The sequence below is a fragment of the Lacerta agilis genome, chromosome 2, assembly GCF_009819535.1.
Source record: "Lacerta agilis isolate rLacAgi1 chromosome 2, rLacAgi1.pri, whole genome shotgun sequence".
Lineage (NCBI taxonomy): Eukaryota > Metazoa > Chordata > Lepidosauria > Squamata > Lacertidae > Lacerta > Lacerta agilis.
The window spans coordinates 77,711,709-77,730,083 of NC_046313.1; the positions used below are offsets into that span (position 1 = coordinate 77,711,709).

General features: G+C 38.9%; 1 protein-coding gene across 26 annotated transcripts in view; it reads left to right on the top strand.

Annotated features, from left to right (window-relative positions):
- Positions 1-13,539, top strand: part of CACNA1D (calcium voltage-gated channel subunit alpha1 D) — a 184,382-nt gene extending 170,843 nt beyond the window's left edge. For 22 of the 26 annotated variants that reach the window (XM_033140918.1, XM_033140913.1, XM_033140914.1 and 19 more), the window contains 7 exons: positions 717-1,108; positions 1,692-1,718; positions 2,803-2,952; positions 5,383-5,546; positions 7,073-7,194; positions 9,514-9,834; positions 12,190-13,539. In XM_033140918.1, coding sequence (XP_032996809.1) covers positions 717-1,108; positions 1,692-1,718; positions 2,803-2,952; positions 5,383-5,546; positions 7,073-7,194; positions 9,514-9,834; positions 12,190-12,483 — 1,470 coding nt within the window. In that variant the 3' untranslated portion in view covers positions 12,484-13,539. The remainder of the gene's footprint in view (positions 1-716; positions 1,109-1,691; positions 1,719-2,802; positions 2,953-5,382; positions 5,547-7,072; positions 7,195-9,513; positions 9,835-12,189) is intronic. The other 4 variants (XM_033140915.1, XM_033140901.1, XM_033140905.1 and 1 more) reach the window with 1 other exon arrangement.
- The last annotated feature ends 4,836 nt before the right edge of the window (positions 13,540-18,375 follow it).

Here is an 18,375-nt window from a genome sequence, read left to right on the forward strand (position 1 = left end):
CCAATTGTCATTGCTTCTGTCTTCCCTAGATTGAGCTCCAAGAGATACTGCTCCTATCTCCATCTTAGTCCTGAGTAGACTGCACCATCTGGGTTAGGTGTAAAAAGAATCGTAGAACTGCATGCCATTCACTCTTTTCATAAGAAACTCTGAGCACTTTACTGTATGATGCGCCATCCATGCATATAGGTTGAGCTGCATGGATGGTCAACTTGATCCACAGAGTGGGCAGTTGCAGCGGAGGACAACTTGCTCTTCCAGCTGTATGAGAACAGAATCACAGAACTCTGATACTATCTGCAACACCAAGATCGTTGTGGCATGGCTTTAAGTCCTAGTTTTAACGGGCAGATTAAATTTCAGGATAAATGCTGCCTATAGTATAGTTTGTAAATGCTATAATATTTGATGACTTTGTTTTGCTTGGCTATCAACTACAGACACCGTAGTCTGAGTATCTATGGCACAGTGCTTTTTAAAACTCACTTATTGGCATTGCTTGCAGACTTTCAATGTAGCAGCATAATATAGCTGCCATGATCATGGGCACCCCCATATCACTACAGAAGACCTTGTACAAAACAACACATTATGACAGTGCAATAGCTTGACCTCATGACCTTGGATGTACCACATAAAAGTATGCACATACACTGATGCAAGCTTGGTTTCAGCAATGTATTATATTAATTAACTGATTAAATTGTATATTGCAGAGAAATGGTGCCCTGTTTGGAAATCATGTAAACCATGTTAGCAATGATACAAGGGATTCATTTCAGCAGATCAATACCACACACCGTCCCCTGCATGTCCAAAGGCCTTCAATTCCATCTGCGGTTGAGACTACCGAGAAAAATGTGCCTCCTCCAGCAGGAAACTCCTTATTCCACAACCACCATAGTCATCATCGCCATCATAACCACAACTCTGTAGGGAAGCAAGTTCCAAACTCAACAAATGCTAACCTCAATAATGCCAACATGTCCAAAGTGGCTAATGGAAGACACACAAGTGGTGGAAGTCATGAGTACATATCTGAAAATGGGCATCGTTCCCACTCCAGAAGTGATCGTCATGAGAAACGTAGAAGATCTGCCAATAGGAGGTAAATCTGAAATACGGTGTTTGGGTTCAGACCATTCTATATCCCAATCACATTGTTATACATAATGCTTATGAACTAATCAAATAGTGGGTTTTTGTTTTTTTTTTATACAAAAAAGTGCATACTATTTTCAAACCTTCATTCCTTTTAGTCTTTGAATAAAAATTTGGCTCCTTTTTGACTACTTATCCTTCATTATCTCACTGGCCTGGATTCCTTTTATTTTCTTGAAACTTGTATTTCAGTATATAGCTTGCATTTAGCTTTTCATTCAGCTACATGTTCTGATTCAGTTGGTTACCTGATTCAGTAAATGCCCATGGGAACTACCTTACTGTGGTGAAGAGAATCAGATCATTTCAACAGATACAAGCATTAGTAGCATGTTCTGCTCTACAGTTCATTAAATCAAGAACTAATTGCAAATTAGTGTTTCTCTTTTATTAAAGTAGCATATCTTAAAATATATTTCGGGGGTGGGGTGTTGTAGATAAATTTATTAAACAAGTACCTTACTATCACCAGTTCATGAATGTTAATTATAATTCTTTTCTCCTTCTACATTGTTTCCCCTCTTGGATAGATCACGCTATTATGAAACTTACATTAGGTAAGTAAATACAGTGTGAAGCTCTTGGCAAAATGGTATTGACATGCCCAGATATAACTGAGCATGCTTTAAAAAATAATTTCAGTCTCTAACAAAAACAACATGAGTTGTGATACTCACTTTGGGGTAATTATAAACTGTGGTGCCCATAAGAATTTCTCAGAACATTATGGGCATCATGAGAAAGAATAATCATTAAGACTACTCCAGATCATGAGTATTAAACTACTGTGGGTATCCAAATGTGTGAAAGGGGTAACAAGAATATGCACACCAGGCATGCTTCCATGACACTGACATCTGCATCAGCCCCAGTGTGGCTGCCTCATGTTCAGCGTCAGACTGAAGAGGGCCTGAAACTATTATTTGGGCATATCTTGAACCTAAAAAAGGAATGGGAAAGCCAAGAGGTGCATGCAGCCCACAGCCCAATTTCATGCAGGGGGCAAGGGAAGAAAAATGAGGGAAAGGTGGTGGCAGAAGGAAGGGAGGGAGAAGGGATGTCCTTTGGTTCTGGTCCCACCCATCACTGGCTACAGCTCCACCCACTGCCAAGATGTAGCTCCTGACAGATTACCTTCCTTTCAACAGAAAAATGGTTTCTCTAGCCATGAAATACAGGAAAATACCAGAGACATACGGCTTATCCTTGAACCAAATGAAAATAAAGCAGTTGCCCTCATAACCTTAAGGGTTTTATATTCCTAAAGTAAGATCATTCACACCCAAACTTTGTACAGTCAGACTTGCTTCGTCCTAACTAATAATAGTTTTTTCTTCTAATGAATGCTATAATAAAAGCAAAGAGAACTTTTGTTTTACTTTGCTAAATTCTAAAACCATGTGTGTTAGTTGTTAAAATGACATTAGAAAAGCATATCTGAAGTGAAAGTCCACAGTGATAGGTATTAGACCACATTCCTGCCACAATGATTTATGCATAGGTGTAAAGACAAGACAGCGATGCTTCTAAAGTTTGTGAAAAGTGCAGCTATAACAATTTATGTCAACATTGTTCCTTCAAGAAATTAGGTTACATCACTGAATACAATGGCCTTGCCAAACATCTATATCCTATCTGTAGGTCAGAATCTGGAGATAGGCATCTACCCACAATTTGCCGAGAAGATCATGAAATTCGAGATTATTATAATGATGATTGCTACTTGGATGATCAGGAATATATTAGTGGTGAAGAATATTATGAAGAAGACAGTATGCTGTCAGGAAGCAGGTAAGATTGCTAGTCTTTATTGAGAAAACAGTTTTGTATATACCTAAATCAGTTCTGAAGATAATTTTATGTTCTATATAGTAAAGAAAGAAATACTATTTTAATGTGCTTCTGGAGTTCTGAAATATGCAGGGAGCCTACACAGATGGAAAAGACTTCCTATTTCAAAAGTTACCTTGAACACACAAGGGGCCAAGAGGAGCCATATCACCTTGAGGCAGGGATAAACATATGGCCACACAGCTTATTTGAATCTACATGGCTCCCTAATTTAAGTTAGCACAGGAAGGCACACATCCAGGTCAAGGAAATACAGTTTAACAGAAAATACTAGGCAGGCAGAAGATTTGGGAGAAAACATAAAATTGATTTTAGTATTTGGGAATTAGGGTTTGAGGAGCCACTGAATAAAAAGATGGTTACTTTTTATGAGCTAGAAATGCCTTGAGGAGTAGTAGTAATAAATAATAATAATAATAATAATAATAATAATAATAATAATAATAATAATAATAATAATAATACATTTATACCCCGCCCATCTGGCTGGGTTTTTCCAGCCACTCTGGGTAGCTTCCAGCAAAAGATTAAAAATACATTAAAACATCAGTCATTAAAAACTTCCCTAAACAGGGCTGCCTTCAGATGTCTTCTTTTTTTTCTTTTTCTTTTATTAACTGTACATTTATTATTATTCTATGAAAAATTGGAATACAAATCAAACTTATTTCATACTACAATGCATAACAATATAACATTATTATATATATATATAGTTTCTGAAAAGGCTTACATAACAAAATCCATTCAAAGTACCTTACGGTTTACCATCTCTCTCTCTCTCTTCCCCCCGTCCTCTCCCCTCCCCTCCCACCCTCCCCCCTGGGCAGACCTTCCTTCTTCAGATCTTTATCCATGTACACAGTTTGTTCATTGGAGCTTGTATGTTAGGGTTGGCTTCCCCCCTTTCTATCCAATTCCTGTAAAATGCCCATTTATTTGTGATTCTTTGGCATTTATTTTCCCATCTATCCTCTGCCACTATCTGTGCAAATATTTCTGATTGAACGTATTCAAAAACATAATCATTCCATTTTTCCATATTCCATTTGGCGTTATCTTTCCATCCCAGAGCAATAACTGCCATTCCGGCTAGAATCATAATCTTATACAACTCTTGCTTATTACCGGTACTTTTTACTTTGTTATTTCCCAGTATTCCCTAAAATAGCAAATCCCTATTAACTTCTATGTTTATTTGAAATAATCCAGAAATTACCTTTATAATCTTTTACCACTATTCTTTAACCAGATTACATTCCCACCACATGTGAATATAGTCCTTTTTCCTGACCACAATGCCAGCATCTGGGACTAAACCCTTTCACTATATACGCCATTTGTGCCGGAGTTCTATACCATTTTAATAAAAAAAAATCTACATAATTCTTTATACTTTTCTATTTTAATATTGTTTATATTCTTCATCAGTTCTTGGACCCATGTTTTGAGGGATCATACCTTCCAGCTCCCATTTAATCTGGATTATCCTTATCATTCTTTCTTTGTCACTTATCAGTTTATATAACATCCCTGCTATCCCTTTCTCTGTTATTTGTCTTTTGTTCAGCACCATATCTATTTTCATTTCTGCCCTCATCGTCTCCTCTGCTCTTTCCGTTTTTATTAAGTCATAAAGTCCTTGCAGTTTCAGCCAATATTGTTTTCCTATTTTTTCTTTAAAAACCTTTTTTTGTAATTAAATTCCCTTCTTCATCGAACATAATTTATAAAATCCCCGATCTTCTAATTTCTTCCACCAACCAGGTTCCCTTTGACCCTCCTGCATATATTTGAGTATGTTGGCATCCATTTCGTATTCCAATTCTTCCAGATTCCTAACGCAGTTTTCCTTGGTCCTATTGTCTTCTTCCAAGCCGTGTTAATATCTCTTATTAAATATCCCTTCTCTTCCTATTCCTTCATTTATTTCATTCTCCAGCCTTATCCATTTAATCCCATCCTTATATCCAATATCTATGAAATTTTTCAGTTGGAATGTTTCATAATAAAATTCTAAGTTTGGTATTCCCCATCCCATCTCTTCTTGAGATGAATAATTTCCTATGTCTGGGGCCTTCAGATGTCTTCTAAATGTCAGATAGTTGTTTATTTCTTTGACATCTGATGGGAGGGCAGCTGGGCAGCAAATTGTTAGTTATGTAATTTATTGGTTGTTTTTTTTTACTGCCTGGGATGGAGGGAAGGCAGTTGTGGCAGTTGAAGTACTATGATAACCTAACAGTCCTTACATACTCTGCACTTTAATTTTTTGGGGGAAGGGCACTATTTGCTGTTTAACTCGAGACAGCAAAGTGTCCTGGGCTATTCTTGTATGACCTGCATTAATCTTCTGTTTCTTTACCGCAGGTATACATGTGACTATCCCAGTAGATATCACTGTAATGATTTGGACTTCGAACGGCCAAAGGGTTACCATCACCCACATGGTTTTTTTGAGGAAGATGAATCCCAGATGTGCTATGATTCAAAAAGATCTCCGAGGAGGCGGTTGCTACCTCCAACACCTACACGTGAGTACAACTGGGAAAGTTGGCTTCAATATATGGATGTACGTTTGGTTTGCTACAGGACCTGTGGATGTCTCTTGGCCCCATGGTATCGACATTATTCTGCTCACCATAAACAGTCAGAAACTAGAGGCAACTCATTCACAGAATAACACTGTTAACAAACAGAGAAAATGCCATTTAGCTTCCCTTCGCTAGTTGTGAAATAGATTTGCAACAAACCTTCAGAAACAATAGCCCAGTTAAATGTGATTCTGTTCTAAGGCTTAGTATTATAAGAATAGGCCACAACAAACCTCAGGGAAATGATGATAAAATACATTAAAAGGTGTGAGAAAACAATTACTTGACACAACAAATAAGGATGCTCAGTAAACTCATCAACTGGAAGCAACCATAATGCTAAACCTTGGTTTAGAGTTACGTGCAAACCAAGCCATAGATGAGGCCAGCATCTTTGTTTCTATCTTGTTTCTATCCTATCTGCCTCACCCTTGGGCTAACATAATCTAACGTTCAGTGCTGGAAGACTTTAAGGTTGCTATGCACAAGAAGTAAACATTGTCAGATGCAACGTGTGACAGGGACGATTTGAATTTTGAGATCACAAGGAAGTGAATTAGTGTTGCAATTGTTCCTGGAGATGCAAACTTTCCCTTATATACACAGGCTTATAGTACTGATACAAATTAAATAAATACTACTGTTATTTCAGTGACTTACTTACCGGCACACATCTTGTCCTGTTCACTCCCTCTGTTAACATAATTACAGCTTTTAGGCAATGGTTATTTGTTGAAAGAAAGCAACATACAATCTCTCCAATACTAGGAATTCCTTCCATTTCTCAGAAGTGAATATGGACTGTCTTTATTTCATGAAATATTATTAATTAAAACACAGTGTTTTTATAAATGTGAGTAATACTCTGGCTCAGTACAGTTAATTGCCATGGGCTTCTTGATTATGGCTACCGGGGGAAGGATGAAATTAACTCAAGGAAAAATCAGTTGTAAAGGAGGTTTCCTAAATTACTTAATTCACACCCAGCATGATATATTATTTTACATCATGATTTTATATTGGTTATCTCAGCTGTGCGATCTAGGAGACTGTGTTGGGTTTCTGTCAACACTTTTGAGACATAATTGGCCTTTCAATATGTTTTCTTCAAAATGTCAAAAAACAAAACAAAACCCCACACCATTAGATTTGTGGTTTTTATTGAGTGTAATGTAATTTTGCATTATCACACTTCCCTCCTTGGGCCAGGCAGACTGCCTTGGAGAGTTATCAGAACTTTGATTTTTATGGATTATTAGCTTTTGCAGCCTGACGCTTCATAGATCAATCTGTCTATCCTAATGGTAATACCAGAAAATGACCTAATTGTAGCTAGCAATCAGTAAGTTACTCCTTAAGACAACCCAAAACTATTTGCCACCTTTCCTGCATTTGACTAGTAGCTGCTCCTCTTGAAACTGTCTCCAGAAAATAGTAATCACCAATTCAATCTTCTCATGTTTCAGCAAATCGCCGCTCTTCCTTTAATTTTGAATGCCTCCGCAGACAGAGCAGTCAGGATGAAATCCCACTATCCCCCACTTTTCACCACCGAACTGCTTTGCCCCTGCATTTAATGCAACAGCAGGTGAGTTAAAACACAGTGTTCACACTTTAGTTGCAGAATTCTATGCTTGATATGTAATTTTATGCCACTTATTTGGAATATGCCAATACTGGCAACACTCAGGGTCACAAAAGATAGGAAGCCCTTTCCAAGTGTTCTGAATAGGGTTTAAGCAAACTCGTGAGGAGAGAAGAGAATGCCTGGGCATGCTAGCTCCACATCCGATCCCTGTCACCTTCTGGGTGCTCCAAGACAACGGTTTGTGGGGAGGAAGCCTCCTGTACTCATGGAGGCTCCTGTGCCTTTTGAAACTGGAAAAATCAAGGCTCCCCAGTGCATGTAGATAGTTAGGGCAGGCAATCTCTTTCAAACACATGGAGGTGCGATAGCAAGGATGGATGGATGGTGGGAGGATGTTAGCTGCCTTAAGCCCCATTCAAAATGCCCAACTAGGGATTTTGTAAGGTCACCAGCATGTTAGACTCCTGAGAGCTCAGCTTTCTGGATCCTGAATTGTGGAGAGAAAAACATGACTGCAGGGGAATGAGAAGAGTGCTCCTATGCCTCTAGAATATTTTTCAGCAACTGTTTCTTCACTAAGTCCAATCTCAGGAGGAAAAAATGGTCCTGATGGGGAAGACAAAGAGCAATTCAGCTCCTTAAAGGGTTTGTAAGCAACTCATACTTGCCTGGTTAATTACAAAGGGCTAGATTCAACTAAGTTGCTGTACCAGCAGAAGCCAGCTAGCTCAGTAGAGCTCCCCCTCACCTTTCTTCCTGCTGCGCCCTCCCCAAATCCCAACCCCAGAATAGCATACAGAGGGAGGAGAGAGATTATTCCATTTGGCAAGGAAAAACGCTCGTGCTAACAGAAAGATCTCCTTAGCACGACATGAAATTTCTCCCTTACAACTTTTGCAAGTTATAATCAGCTATGTCTACGATCCTATTAATGCTTCTACTGAAGAATGGTGTACATTGCATTTTGATGGGTTTTTCAAATCTGGCTTTATGCATTTGCCCTTGGAATTAAGTCCCACGGACTCAGGGGGGTTAATCTCATGTAAGTGGGCATAGGACTGCAACCCAATCCTATGTGTGGTTGCTCAGAAGTAACAGAAGTTGATTGTACTGTGAGCGTGCACCAAAATGAAACAATTGGTCTCAGGGTGTAGTTGCAAAGGTGGAGTAGCTTGGCAAAAAGTTCTGTATTTCAGAGACAGGGAACTTGTGACCAACCACATGTTGTTGGACTCCATTAGCCCCCAGCCAGCATGGGCAATGTTCACAGACGATGGGAGTTGCAGTTCAGCAACAACTGGAGAGCTTCCCTATCCCTGATGTAATTATTTCTGCAAACGTTCAGTAGAAGTTGCTGTGATTTATTAGGACACTGCATCCAGTGCATTTTTAATAATAATGCTTTTTCTTCCCCAATATTAGGTCACATTAAGGGCTCATCCAGACTTCCTTTTGTGCCGCATTTCTAGGCACAGACCTTCACTGTATCTGAGCCCTTTTTCTTTTAGCTCTGAAGCTTTCCCTATGATTCGGAACAAACGCAAATATACAGACAACCCAAATTCCCATTTGTTCTGATTCAGCATCAAATTTTCCTGGGGAAATGACAGGCCAAAAAAATGCTTGGAAATGTAGCTTTAAAGTGTGGGGCTACGCTTAGAAAGTGTGGGGCAAAAGGTTAGTGTGGATGAGCCCCAGTTCTTGAATACTGGGTTCAATTATGCCTCTTTTGCACCATTCCATCTTCAAAAATATATGATTGAAATATACTGGGTAACACTGCCAGGATCTGTTTCAGACTGGTTACTCCCTTAGCTGAGACTTGGGTGCCACAGTTCAGTGCACAGCTAGGCACATTAAGTCTCATTGGAATAAGTGGTAGTTAAACACAATATAATTCTGAACTACAGCCAGTGTCTTAACCCAGCACAACTTCGGGGTTGTTAAAAGTTTCCAATATATTTCCTGGCAACCTCAAAATACAGTGAGCTTTAAGCCATCTTTCACATGTTTGTTGAGAGAACAGAGAAGTAATAAATCAAAGTTCTATGCTCTCTCTCATGCACACATACCCACACACCCCATCTGTTTTGTTATCACATTCATTGTCCACCATGTTCATAAATGCAAATCATAAGTAAATTGAACAATGGCATGGTTCACTGTTCACTCTTTAATCTAAAAACAAACAAACGTCTGATTGAACACCTTAACTGGCTTAAGATGACAAGCGTGGATACTGGCTGAAACTACTTTGCAAGTGGCCTGCTAATGCCTTCATAAATCTGTGAGTGTATTAGCTTTTAATCTCTTCTTCAGGTCATGGCTGTTGCAGGTCTGGATGCCACTAAAGCTCACCGGCATTCCCCCAGCCGTTCAACACGTTCCTGGGCCACACCACCAGCTACCCCACCCAACCGTGACCGTACTCCTTATTATACACCTCTTATCCAAGTTGACCGAGCAGAATCGACGGAACATATGAATGGCAGCCTCCCGTCTTTGCATAGGAGCTCCTGGTACACAGATGATCCTGATATTGCCTATCGGACATTTACACCAGCTAATTTGACTGTACCGAGTGACTTTAGGCATAAGCATAGTGACAAGCAGAGAAGTGCGGATAGTTTGGTAGAAGCGGTAAGTGCTTTGAATTCCTGTTTTTAGCTGCATGGTGTTACTTAAGTCATTTTAGAAAACAAAGGCTTACCTGCCATTACACATACCTAAATCGCTAGAGGCCACAAACAGCAGAAATAGCCCTCTTCCATCTACAACACATAAGGACACTCAAGAGGTTTGCCAGCCATGAGCACTACCCCTGCAATAGGCTGTGAAGAGCAGGAAGAAGATCAAGAAGGTTGCTGCATTGCCAAGGCAAACCAACAACAACTGATGTTTCAAAGGGCCCCAGATGGAATCCTAAAACCATAGAAACAGTTGTATGGGACCCCTAAGGGACATCTAATTCAACCCCCTGCAATGCAGGAATCTCAACTAGAGCATACATTACAGGTGGCCATCCAACCTCTGCTTAAATACCTCCAAGGAAGGAGTGTGCACCACCTTCCGAGGAAGTCTGACAGAATCAGATGAGATGCCTCAAATGATTTCAAAAGTTGTCTGGGAGCAGCCACAGCTTGCAGTGTCTACTTAAAAGGCTGGGTGGTGGGGCTGAGGAGGAATTCCCACTGTTTCTGCGTTTGGTAGTGATAAGAGTTCAGAGCAGAAGAGGGTTGAAGTATTGCTACTCCACACCCCTCAAAATCTGGGGCTGATGGGAAGACACAGATGACGCAGCGGTGATGTTATCAGGTGCACATTGCTAATTTGGTTACAAAAGCCTAATTTGGTTACAAAAGGCTCATTGGCTTCGAGAAGCATCCAACATATTAAACAAAGAAACAGGTGGCGTTTTATTTTGTTTTATGAGAAGGCTGTTTTATGAGTTTTGCCAGATAAGGAAGGAACACTGATACAGTGACAGCAGTGTCACTTAGGGAACTGCCAAAGCAACAAAGAGACAAGTGCAAGACCATATTCTGCCTTTCCACCCTGCAATGACATACAGTGGTACCTCTAGTTATGAACTTAATTCGTTCCGGAGGTCCGTTCTTAACCTGAAACTGTTCTTAACTAGATACATGCTTTTGCTGATGGGGCCTCTTGCTGCCACTGCACTGCTGGCACACAATTTCTGTTCTCATCCTGGGGCAAAGTTCTCAACTTGAAGTAACTCTTCCAGATTAGCGGAGTTTGTAACCTGAGGCATTTGTAACCTGAGGCATTTGTAACTCGAGGTACCACTGTATTCTTTATTATGGTACAAAAGCATTAATATTGAATGGATAATTTTTTGAATGGATATTTTGTCTTTTTCTGTTAAATGAGAAGATTGTTTAGGATAGGCACTCCCTGATGTTTTGGGGGGAGCATGTTCACTTCAGCTGTTATCTGTTCCACATGGATGAGAACCCAAGGCAAAATGACTGAGGAATGGTTTAAGTCAAGGTGCGGAGTTTCCACCCCCACAAAGCCATTTCTCCCAAACCTTGTCCACCATCAAAAGTCACTTGTATCATCAGCTGAAAATCCTTTGTTGGCTGTTTCGAGTTGTGAAGGGGGGGCATGCAGCCCTAAAGCAGAAGGATTTAACACCCTGCTCAGCTGACAACAAGTGTGTGTGTTAAACCCTGCACAGCTTGGTGGGTTTCATACAAGTGCCTTACATGGAATCCCTTGCTACAACAAAGGCTTTTTTCCTCTGTTCTAAAAACAGATTCAGAAAATGATTTGCATCAGAATTTCCTGTAAAGATGAAGGGGGGAGATGTTCATTTTAGCAGCACTTTGCAAGGTGCAAAGTTTTTCAAGGTACACCTGATGTCATTGTGATATCTGGTGATTCACAAATGGGTAGATCACCCATCTGTCAGATTTGCCCCACGAGGACAATCCCCAAAAGGATCTGGCCTGTAGAGACAAAACTATTTTCCCCACCCAATTTAAGCTATATCCTCCCTATGTGCCATACTGTTTCATATCAACCTTTGTCCCATTGTGTCTACGAAACAGGACAGAAGCTGAAAGCCGCCAATACTAACTAGTCAAAATAGTTTGGCTGCATTCTTTATCAGTTTTGCAGCAAGAATCACGTAAGATAGAGTGACTTTTATTACAACGATGGACTCCAGAATTTCTCTGAAAACTTGAGTGTATTCTAGGTGGCCCGCAGTCATACGCATCATCCCAACTCCTCTCCTAGTTTCATCAGAATGTCATTTCCAAACTCAGCCACACAGCTTATTGGAAAGACCTTCTTTACACAGTTGTGGGACAATTCAATACCCAGGGAGTAGATTTTCAGAAGGCACTTGAAATAAAAATAATAATGCAACATAAAAAGGTTTGCACTCTAAAATGAATTAAAGTATTGAAATTTGTCACTGTTTGCTGTTGATTTCTTATTCTAATGTTTATAGTATTACTTTCTCAGGTACTTATATCTGAAGGATTAGGACGGTATGCAAAAGACCCGAAGTTTGTTTCTGCTACGAAACATGAGATTGCTGATGCTTGTGACATGACTATTGATGAAATGGAAAGTGCTGCGAGTAATCTTCTCAATGGGAACATTAGCAATGGAGCCAATGGCGACGTGTTCCCCATTTTAAATAGACAAGATTATGAACTTCAAGACTTTGGTCCTGGCTATAGTGATGAAGAGCCAGATACTGGTAAATATGAAGAAGACTTAGCTGATGAAATGATATGCATTACAACCTTATAGTATTTAGCAAGAAAAAAAATGTTTGATTTTAAATAAACAAAAGTGCCTCATAGTTCCAAGATGCTAGGCACTAGTTGGAATTAATAAGGAATCAAGTTTTGCACGAGTGATGGTGTCACATTGCGAGGAAGCCATACTTTTATTTCTTCTTAAATATCTCCAGTGTGGTGAAACGGGATCAGAATGGCAGGATGTTGACAAGTCCTTTGCTATAGAATCCTGAGCTCATCAGTGAGTGAAGGTTGGTTATTAGACTGAAGGAGTTTCTAACCAGCCTGTTTTCAGATATTGAAGAAAAAGTTGAACGATTGCTGCCTTTCAGTTTTGTGCTGCTGCCCTTCAGAGTGTAAAACTTTCTCAGCGGAAAAAGGTTTGGCACCAAAAAAGAAAGTCTGCATGAGAAGGATATGGTGATGACAATCAAAAGTGTCATTACCTCTGATTATATGGCATATCAAATGTCCACTACATTCAACATATCCACTCAGATATTATTTTCAAATTTGCCTCCTTTTTTTAAAAAAAGTATTTGTCTAATACGGTTTGTCAAACACTACCTACATGAGATTGTTATATTGGACTGATGCTAAAAAGCATTTCTCTCATATGTAACACCAGTTTACATAGCAAAATATCATTAAAGATAGTCTGTTTTATGACTGTCACATTAAGGGCAAAATATACTGGAATAATTGCATTTTTACCAATGCACTTGCAACCAGGTTAAAGTAGAGTTAGATAAGATAGTTTGTTAAAAATTATATAGCAGAAATTATTGTAAATAAATTGTAATCTACAAACATTTGTATTTGTAAAGAGATGTTCTATATTTTGTAATTATTGTACCGTAATTGAACTGCAGCAATATTTATGGAGCCTAATTATTGTAATTCTCCACAGAATTCTAGATAGAAGTATTTTTACTTGGATTGTATAGAGCTTTAGGATTAAATATTTAAATAGAGCCACCTCTTATTTCTTCATTGTAAAATGCTTTCGAGGTAAAGATTTGAGAAACTTGATGCTACAGAGATTTTATAAAATATTTTGAGCCTATAGGAGTCTCACTTTATTTAAAACATGGAAGATGACTATTTATAGTCTTATATTTGGAAAGTTAAGAGATTTGGAATTAACTGTTATCTTTTTTTATTTATACTACAACTCCTGCAATAACAGGTAAATAAAAAGAAATGAATCGAATTAGGCTACGCCTAACAAGGTTTTCTTTTAACCTTGAAGTATATATATTTACAGATTAACTGACCAAGTATTTTACTTGGTGTAGAGAATTCTTATGAAGAAATAATTTAGCTGGTGGATGCAAAATGTTAACAAGTTACTCTGCTTGAAGTGGAATGTGTGATGAAGCAGTCATTTGCAGAACCAAAAGATTCCTATTATGTTGGGGAAATGGATGACATGGTGGCCTCACCCTTTTGTTGTTCTATGTGGACTGTTTCCAGGATTTATTTTTATGCAATCAAAGGAGGGCTTAGACATTTGTCCATGATGCAGTAAAATCCTGATATTGAGGCTATTGCAATTTTGGAGGCAGGTGAATATCACAAATCTATTTTATTAACACGATAAATTGACTTGCTTTGCCAAGTAACCTTATCAGGGTTTATCTGTATTAACAAAATAGGTAGCAATTCAAGTCACATTTTAAAAAGTGTGACCTATACAAACTATGTTAATATAACCATTTTGTACACAGTGGCAATTTGCTATGGATACCTTACAGACCTCTTCTTGAATCATTCTTTCAAATGCCAGGAGAGAATTTAAGGGTTTGTAAATTGTTTCTTGACCTACATCATTTTGTATGAAAAGAAATGCAAAATGTTCTTCGGAATAAAAATGTGTAATAATTTTATTATACTTGGGGCTCTTTTTGCTAGCAGCTTCCTGAAGGTTGTTTCTTCCTGACGTCATAGACACATAATCCATAAGTAAATAAATACTTCTTGCACAAGCACCCCTGTAATAAATGGGAGCTGTGCAATTTGCTTCAACAGAACAATCTCTCGGTAGTTTATGAGCCATGCAGAAATTGTAAAAAAAGAAAAGCCTTTCACTCTCTCAAGTTGTCAGTAGCCTTTGCTGGGTTGATTTGTTTACATGTGCATTACATGGAAAAGGAATGGAAGGGAAGAAGCTCTCGGCCTCGGCAAGACACTTTTCAGGGTCAGATAAGTGCAAGTTTCAGAAACCAACATAGTTCATCAGGTTCCTCTTTACATTCAGTCTCTGCCTCCCATCTCAACAAAATTGAGAATGACTTTCTCAAGACTAGTCCACACCTGTAGACTCTCTGTATCTGTTCATTCTACCATGCAGCACAGCATGCAAGCTAGCATCGGGCTTATACCGCAGAGCTCTAAAATAAACGATGTGTGTATGTGTGTTTTTACAAATATAAGCACCTTACATGAGTAGGCCTCAATCCATCTGCCAGGAAAAAAGGGGACAGATTATGCGAATGGGGCCTTCATGTAGAGTCAGATTACAGGTTCAATTTAGGGTGGCAAAAGACCAGTAACTCCAGGACTTGTTCCTGTTCTCCAGCACAAGCAAAATCCAAATAATGACACATTTCATTTGGCTGGTAACTTGTTTGGAAAGTTCTTGTAACTAAAGTAACTTGTGTTGGCCATAAATATTAGGAGGAATAGAGATGCTACTACCAGACTCAACAACCTTTGATGTCTCTATATCAGCCTTCTCCAACTTGGTTTCCTCCAGGTGTTGTTGACTCCAACATCCATCAGCCCCAGCCAGTATGACCAATAGTCAGGAGGATGTGGGAATTGTAGTCCAACTCAGTTGTGAAAGGCTGCCCTATATCGTATCTGATTTCTGTTGGATCGATTTAAATTAGTCATGCAGCTTGACAAACAGCAAATTCAGAAATCCTCTACTGAATGGCCAAATGTTTGTTCTATAATGAAATTTGCTATAAAATACAAAATGATTGAGAAGAACTTTGCACTTTGTACTGTAGAAATGGTTGATAATAACATAGAACAGTAATTCATGATAAATCACACAATATAAGTAAATCCCTATCAAAAATCCAGCAACTATTGTTTCCTAGCCTTGCCAGAGAAAATACATAAACTTATTGCTGCCTAGCACATACGAGACCTCATTATGCCAGAGAAGGAGGAGAGTCACACACACACACAAACTACAAGCCCTTTTTGTTCCCACTCCTGCTGCCACTCCAGAGCCTACAGACTTCCAGGGTCCTTCACAAATGTTGTCCATGGCCAACCCAAGCTGCCTTCAATTTGCTATGCCCTTGCTATACAGTATTGGTCCAACACTCATCTTTTTCATACTATGGAAATTCAGAAATTCAGAAAGCTCTCATCTCTTGCAGCTCAAAACATACAACATACAGTCCCCAACTGTCATTTTTAACCTCAGCTGTTCCAGCTGATTTCACTCTCACAACCTCATGTTCCTATGGCAACTGGAATCATTCCCAGAGTTCATTGGTGCTGAACATGTACATTCCTGTTGTGCTGATACAGGAAGTTAGGTACATCTGTTTTTCATCCCCCACCTCCACCCCCAATGGCTATTTTTTTGCCCCAAACTTTTTCCAGCAAATTGCTGGGCCTCTAGCTTCATAAGCCATGATGCAAGGGAAAGTGTTTTCTTTTATTAACATATTACTTCTATGTTGCAATTAGGATATAGCTGGAGATTTATAAATGCTGGGCTCATTTTTATGAACTATTAACTGGGGAAGGAGATCTCTTACCCGCTGTAAATTCAGCCACATCATTGAATCAGGACAGCATTTGTCATGATAGTAAAATCATGCTGAATAAACCATGGGGAAAATAAACAGAAACAAACAAACAAAAATATGGAATGTAGGGATTAAGCACCACTGTTCCGGCAGCATGATAAACAGTTGCTTATACTGTTTACAATAACCTTCAGGTTCATATATATTACACAATAACATAGATGGAGAATCATCTGCAGCTATGTAAACAACTATTAAACCAGGTATTTTATCTTCTACCACAGCATCTTTTAGTAATATGCAATATTTTAAAATGGCGCTCTACATCAATCACATCATAGTGGGCTAATAAATCATATGATTTGGAAGAGATCTGCATTCTTAAAAGCCACAAAGGTAATCATGCTATACTGGATTGAATGCCCTGAATGCAGTACAGCACACTAAAATTGCCTCAGTCTCTCTATTAAAAACTCACGGTTTGCATCACATTGATTGATCTACGACTTTTATCATGATGAGTAAATCATTTTGGTCCCAGTTTAATGACAGAACATTTATCACAGAAATTATTTACCTGATTTCTTATGGGACAGTGCTCACTGCAGTCACATTTTCTCTTCAGTAGCATTCTTATGCCAACATGCCGTTCCTCTTCCCAGTTAATTACAACGCTCCAGTTTTACTGCTTTGCAGCAACACCAGGTAGCAGGACCTGCTTAAAGCATCTGCAGTTGTCCCTCCAGCCAGCTTTTGAGTCAGCAGGTTTTTTTTAACCTGTTTCCACTTTTCTCAAGTGGATGATGTTGCCTTGAAAGTCCCAATGAATCTAATAGGGTGCTAACTACAGTTAAAAGGTTCTGATTACTGCACTTGTTATGTCTCTCACATGCTGAGAAACAATACCTTGGGTTCAGATCCTTAAACAAACCTTTTAAGCTGAAATCTTTCCCAGTGCAGCTGTATTGGAATTGTTGTTTTTTTATAAAAACAAAAAATGTGTTTTTAATGTTTTGTTTTTAATTGTAGATGTGTATAATGCCAACATAGGCTCCTTCAGGAGGAAGAGCAGGATATAAATTTTATTAATAATAATAAACTTCCCATAACCCTCCCAAGTTCCTTGCAGTATTGAGCAATGTCAACTCATTTCATAATGAAAATTTATCTGAGTTTTATTTTATCTAAGTTTTATTTATCTAAAACTAATGTAAAAAGTAAACAGAAAAGATGGTTTCAGTCTTGCTGGTCCAGCAAGGGTGATTCAGATGTACAAATTGGCTTTCTGCCTAATCATGTGCCTGTTTACTTAGAAGGGCTGGTTTACTCATGTGCTGTTGACTAGAGCAGTGTTTTTCAACCTTTTTTGGGCAAAGGCACACTTGTTTCATGAAAAAAATCACGAGGCACACCACCATTAGAAAATGTTAAAAAATTTAACTCTGTGCCTATATTGACTATAATATAAAGTAATTCTCTTGAATAGGAATCAAATAAACAATTTTCCCCACGGCACACCAGGCAACATCTCGCGGCACACTAGTGTGCCACGGAACAGTGGTTGAAAAACACTGGACTAGAGGGCTGCAACGGTGTGGTCGATCAAACACAAATGGCATTGTATTATCACACACCAGCTTACACACAAAACCTTTTTAGCCTAAGTTCAAATATTCAGTTGGCAGACATTAAGTGTAGAGAAATACTGGTAAGTTTATTTACATGCCTGTGTGAGCCAACCGTATATGTCCCACTGACATAAATGGGCCTTACTCCCCACTGTGAATGTATGTAGAAAAGGGGCCTTCTGTGTGCAGTGCCTATGGCTAGATTAAGTTGCAAAGGTTAAAAACCAAAAATAAAACAGCCACACACATTAAGCACTTAAAACTAGTGATTTATGATAGGGTAGGTCCATGTGCACTTGCCCCTTCTGGACAGCCGGTACACTCAGCAATGGTAGTACTAGTGATCTGTTTCAGGTGGTGACAAAAGCCACTTTTGCCTAATCAAAACTGACTGTGCTGACCATTTGTTCACCAGCTTTAGAAGTACTGATATGTCAATGCAGTTCACAGCCGCATACTCAGATCTGTACGCTGTGCACAGCATTAAAGCTATACTTT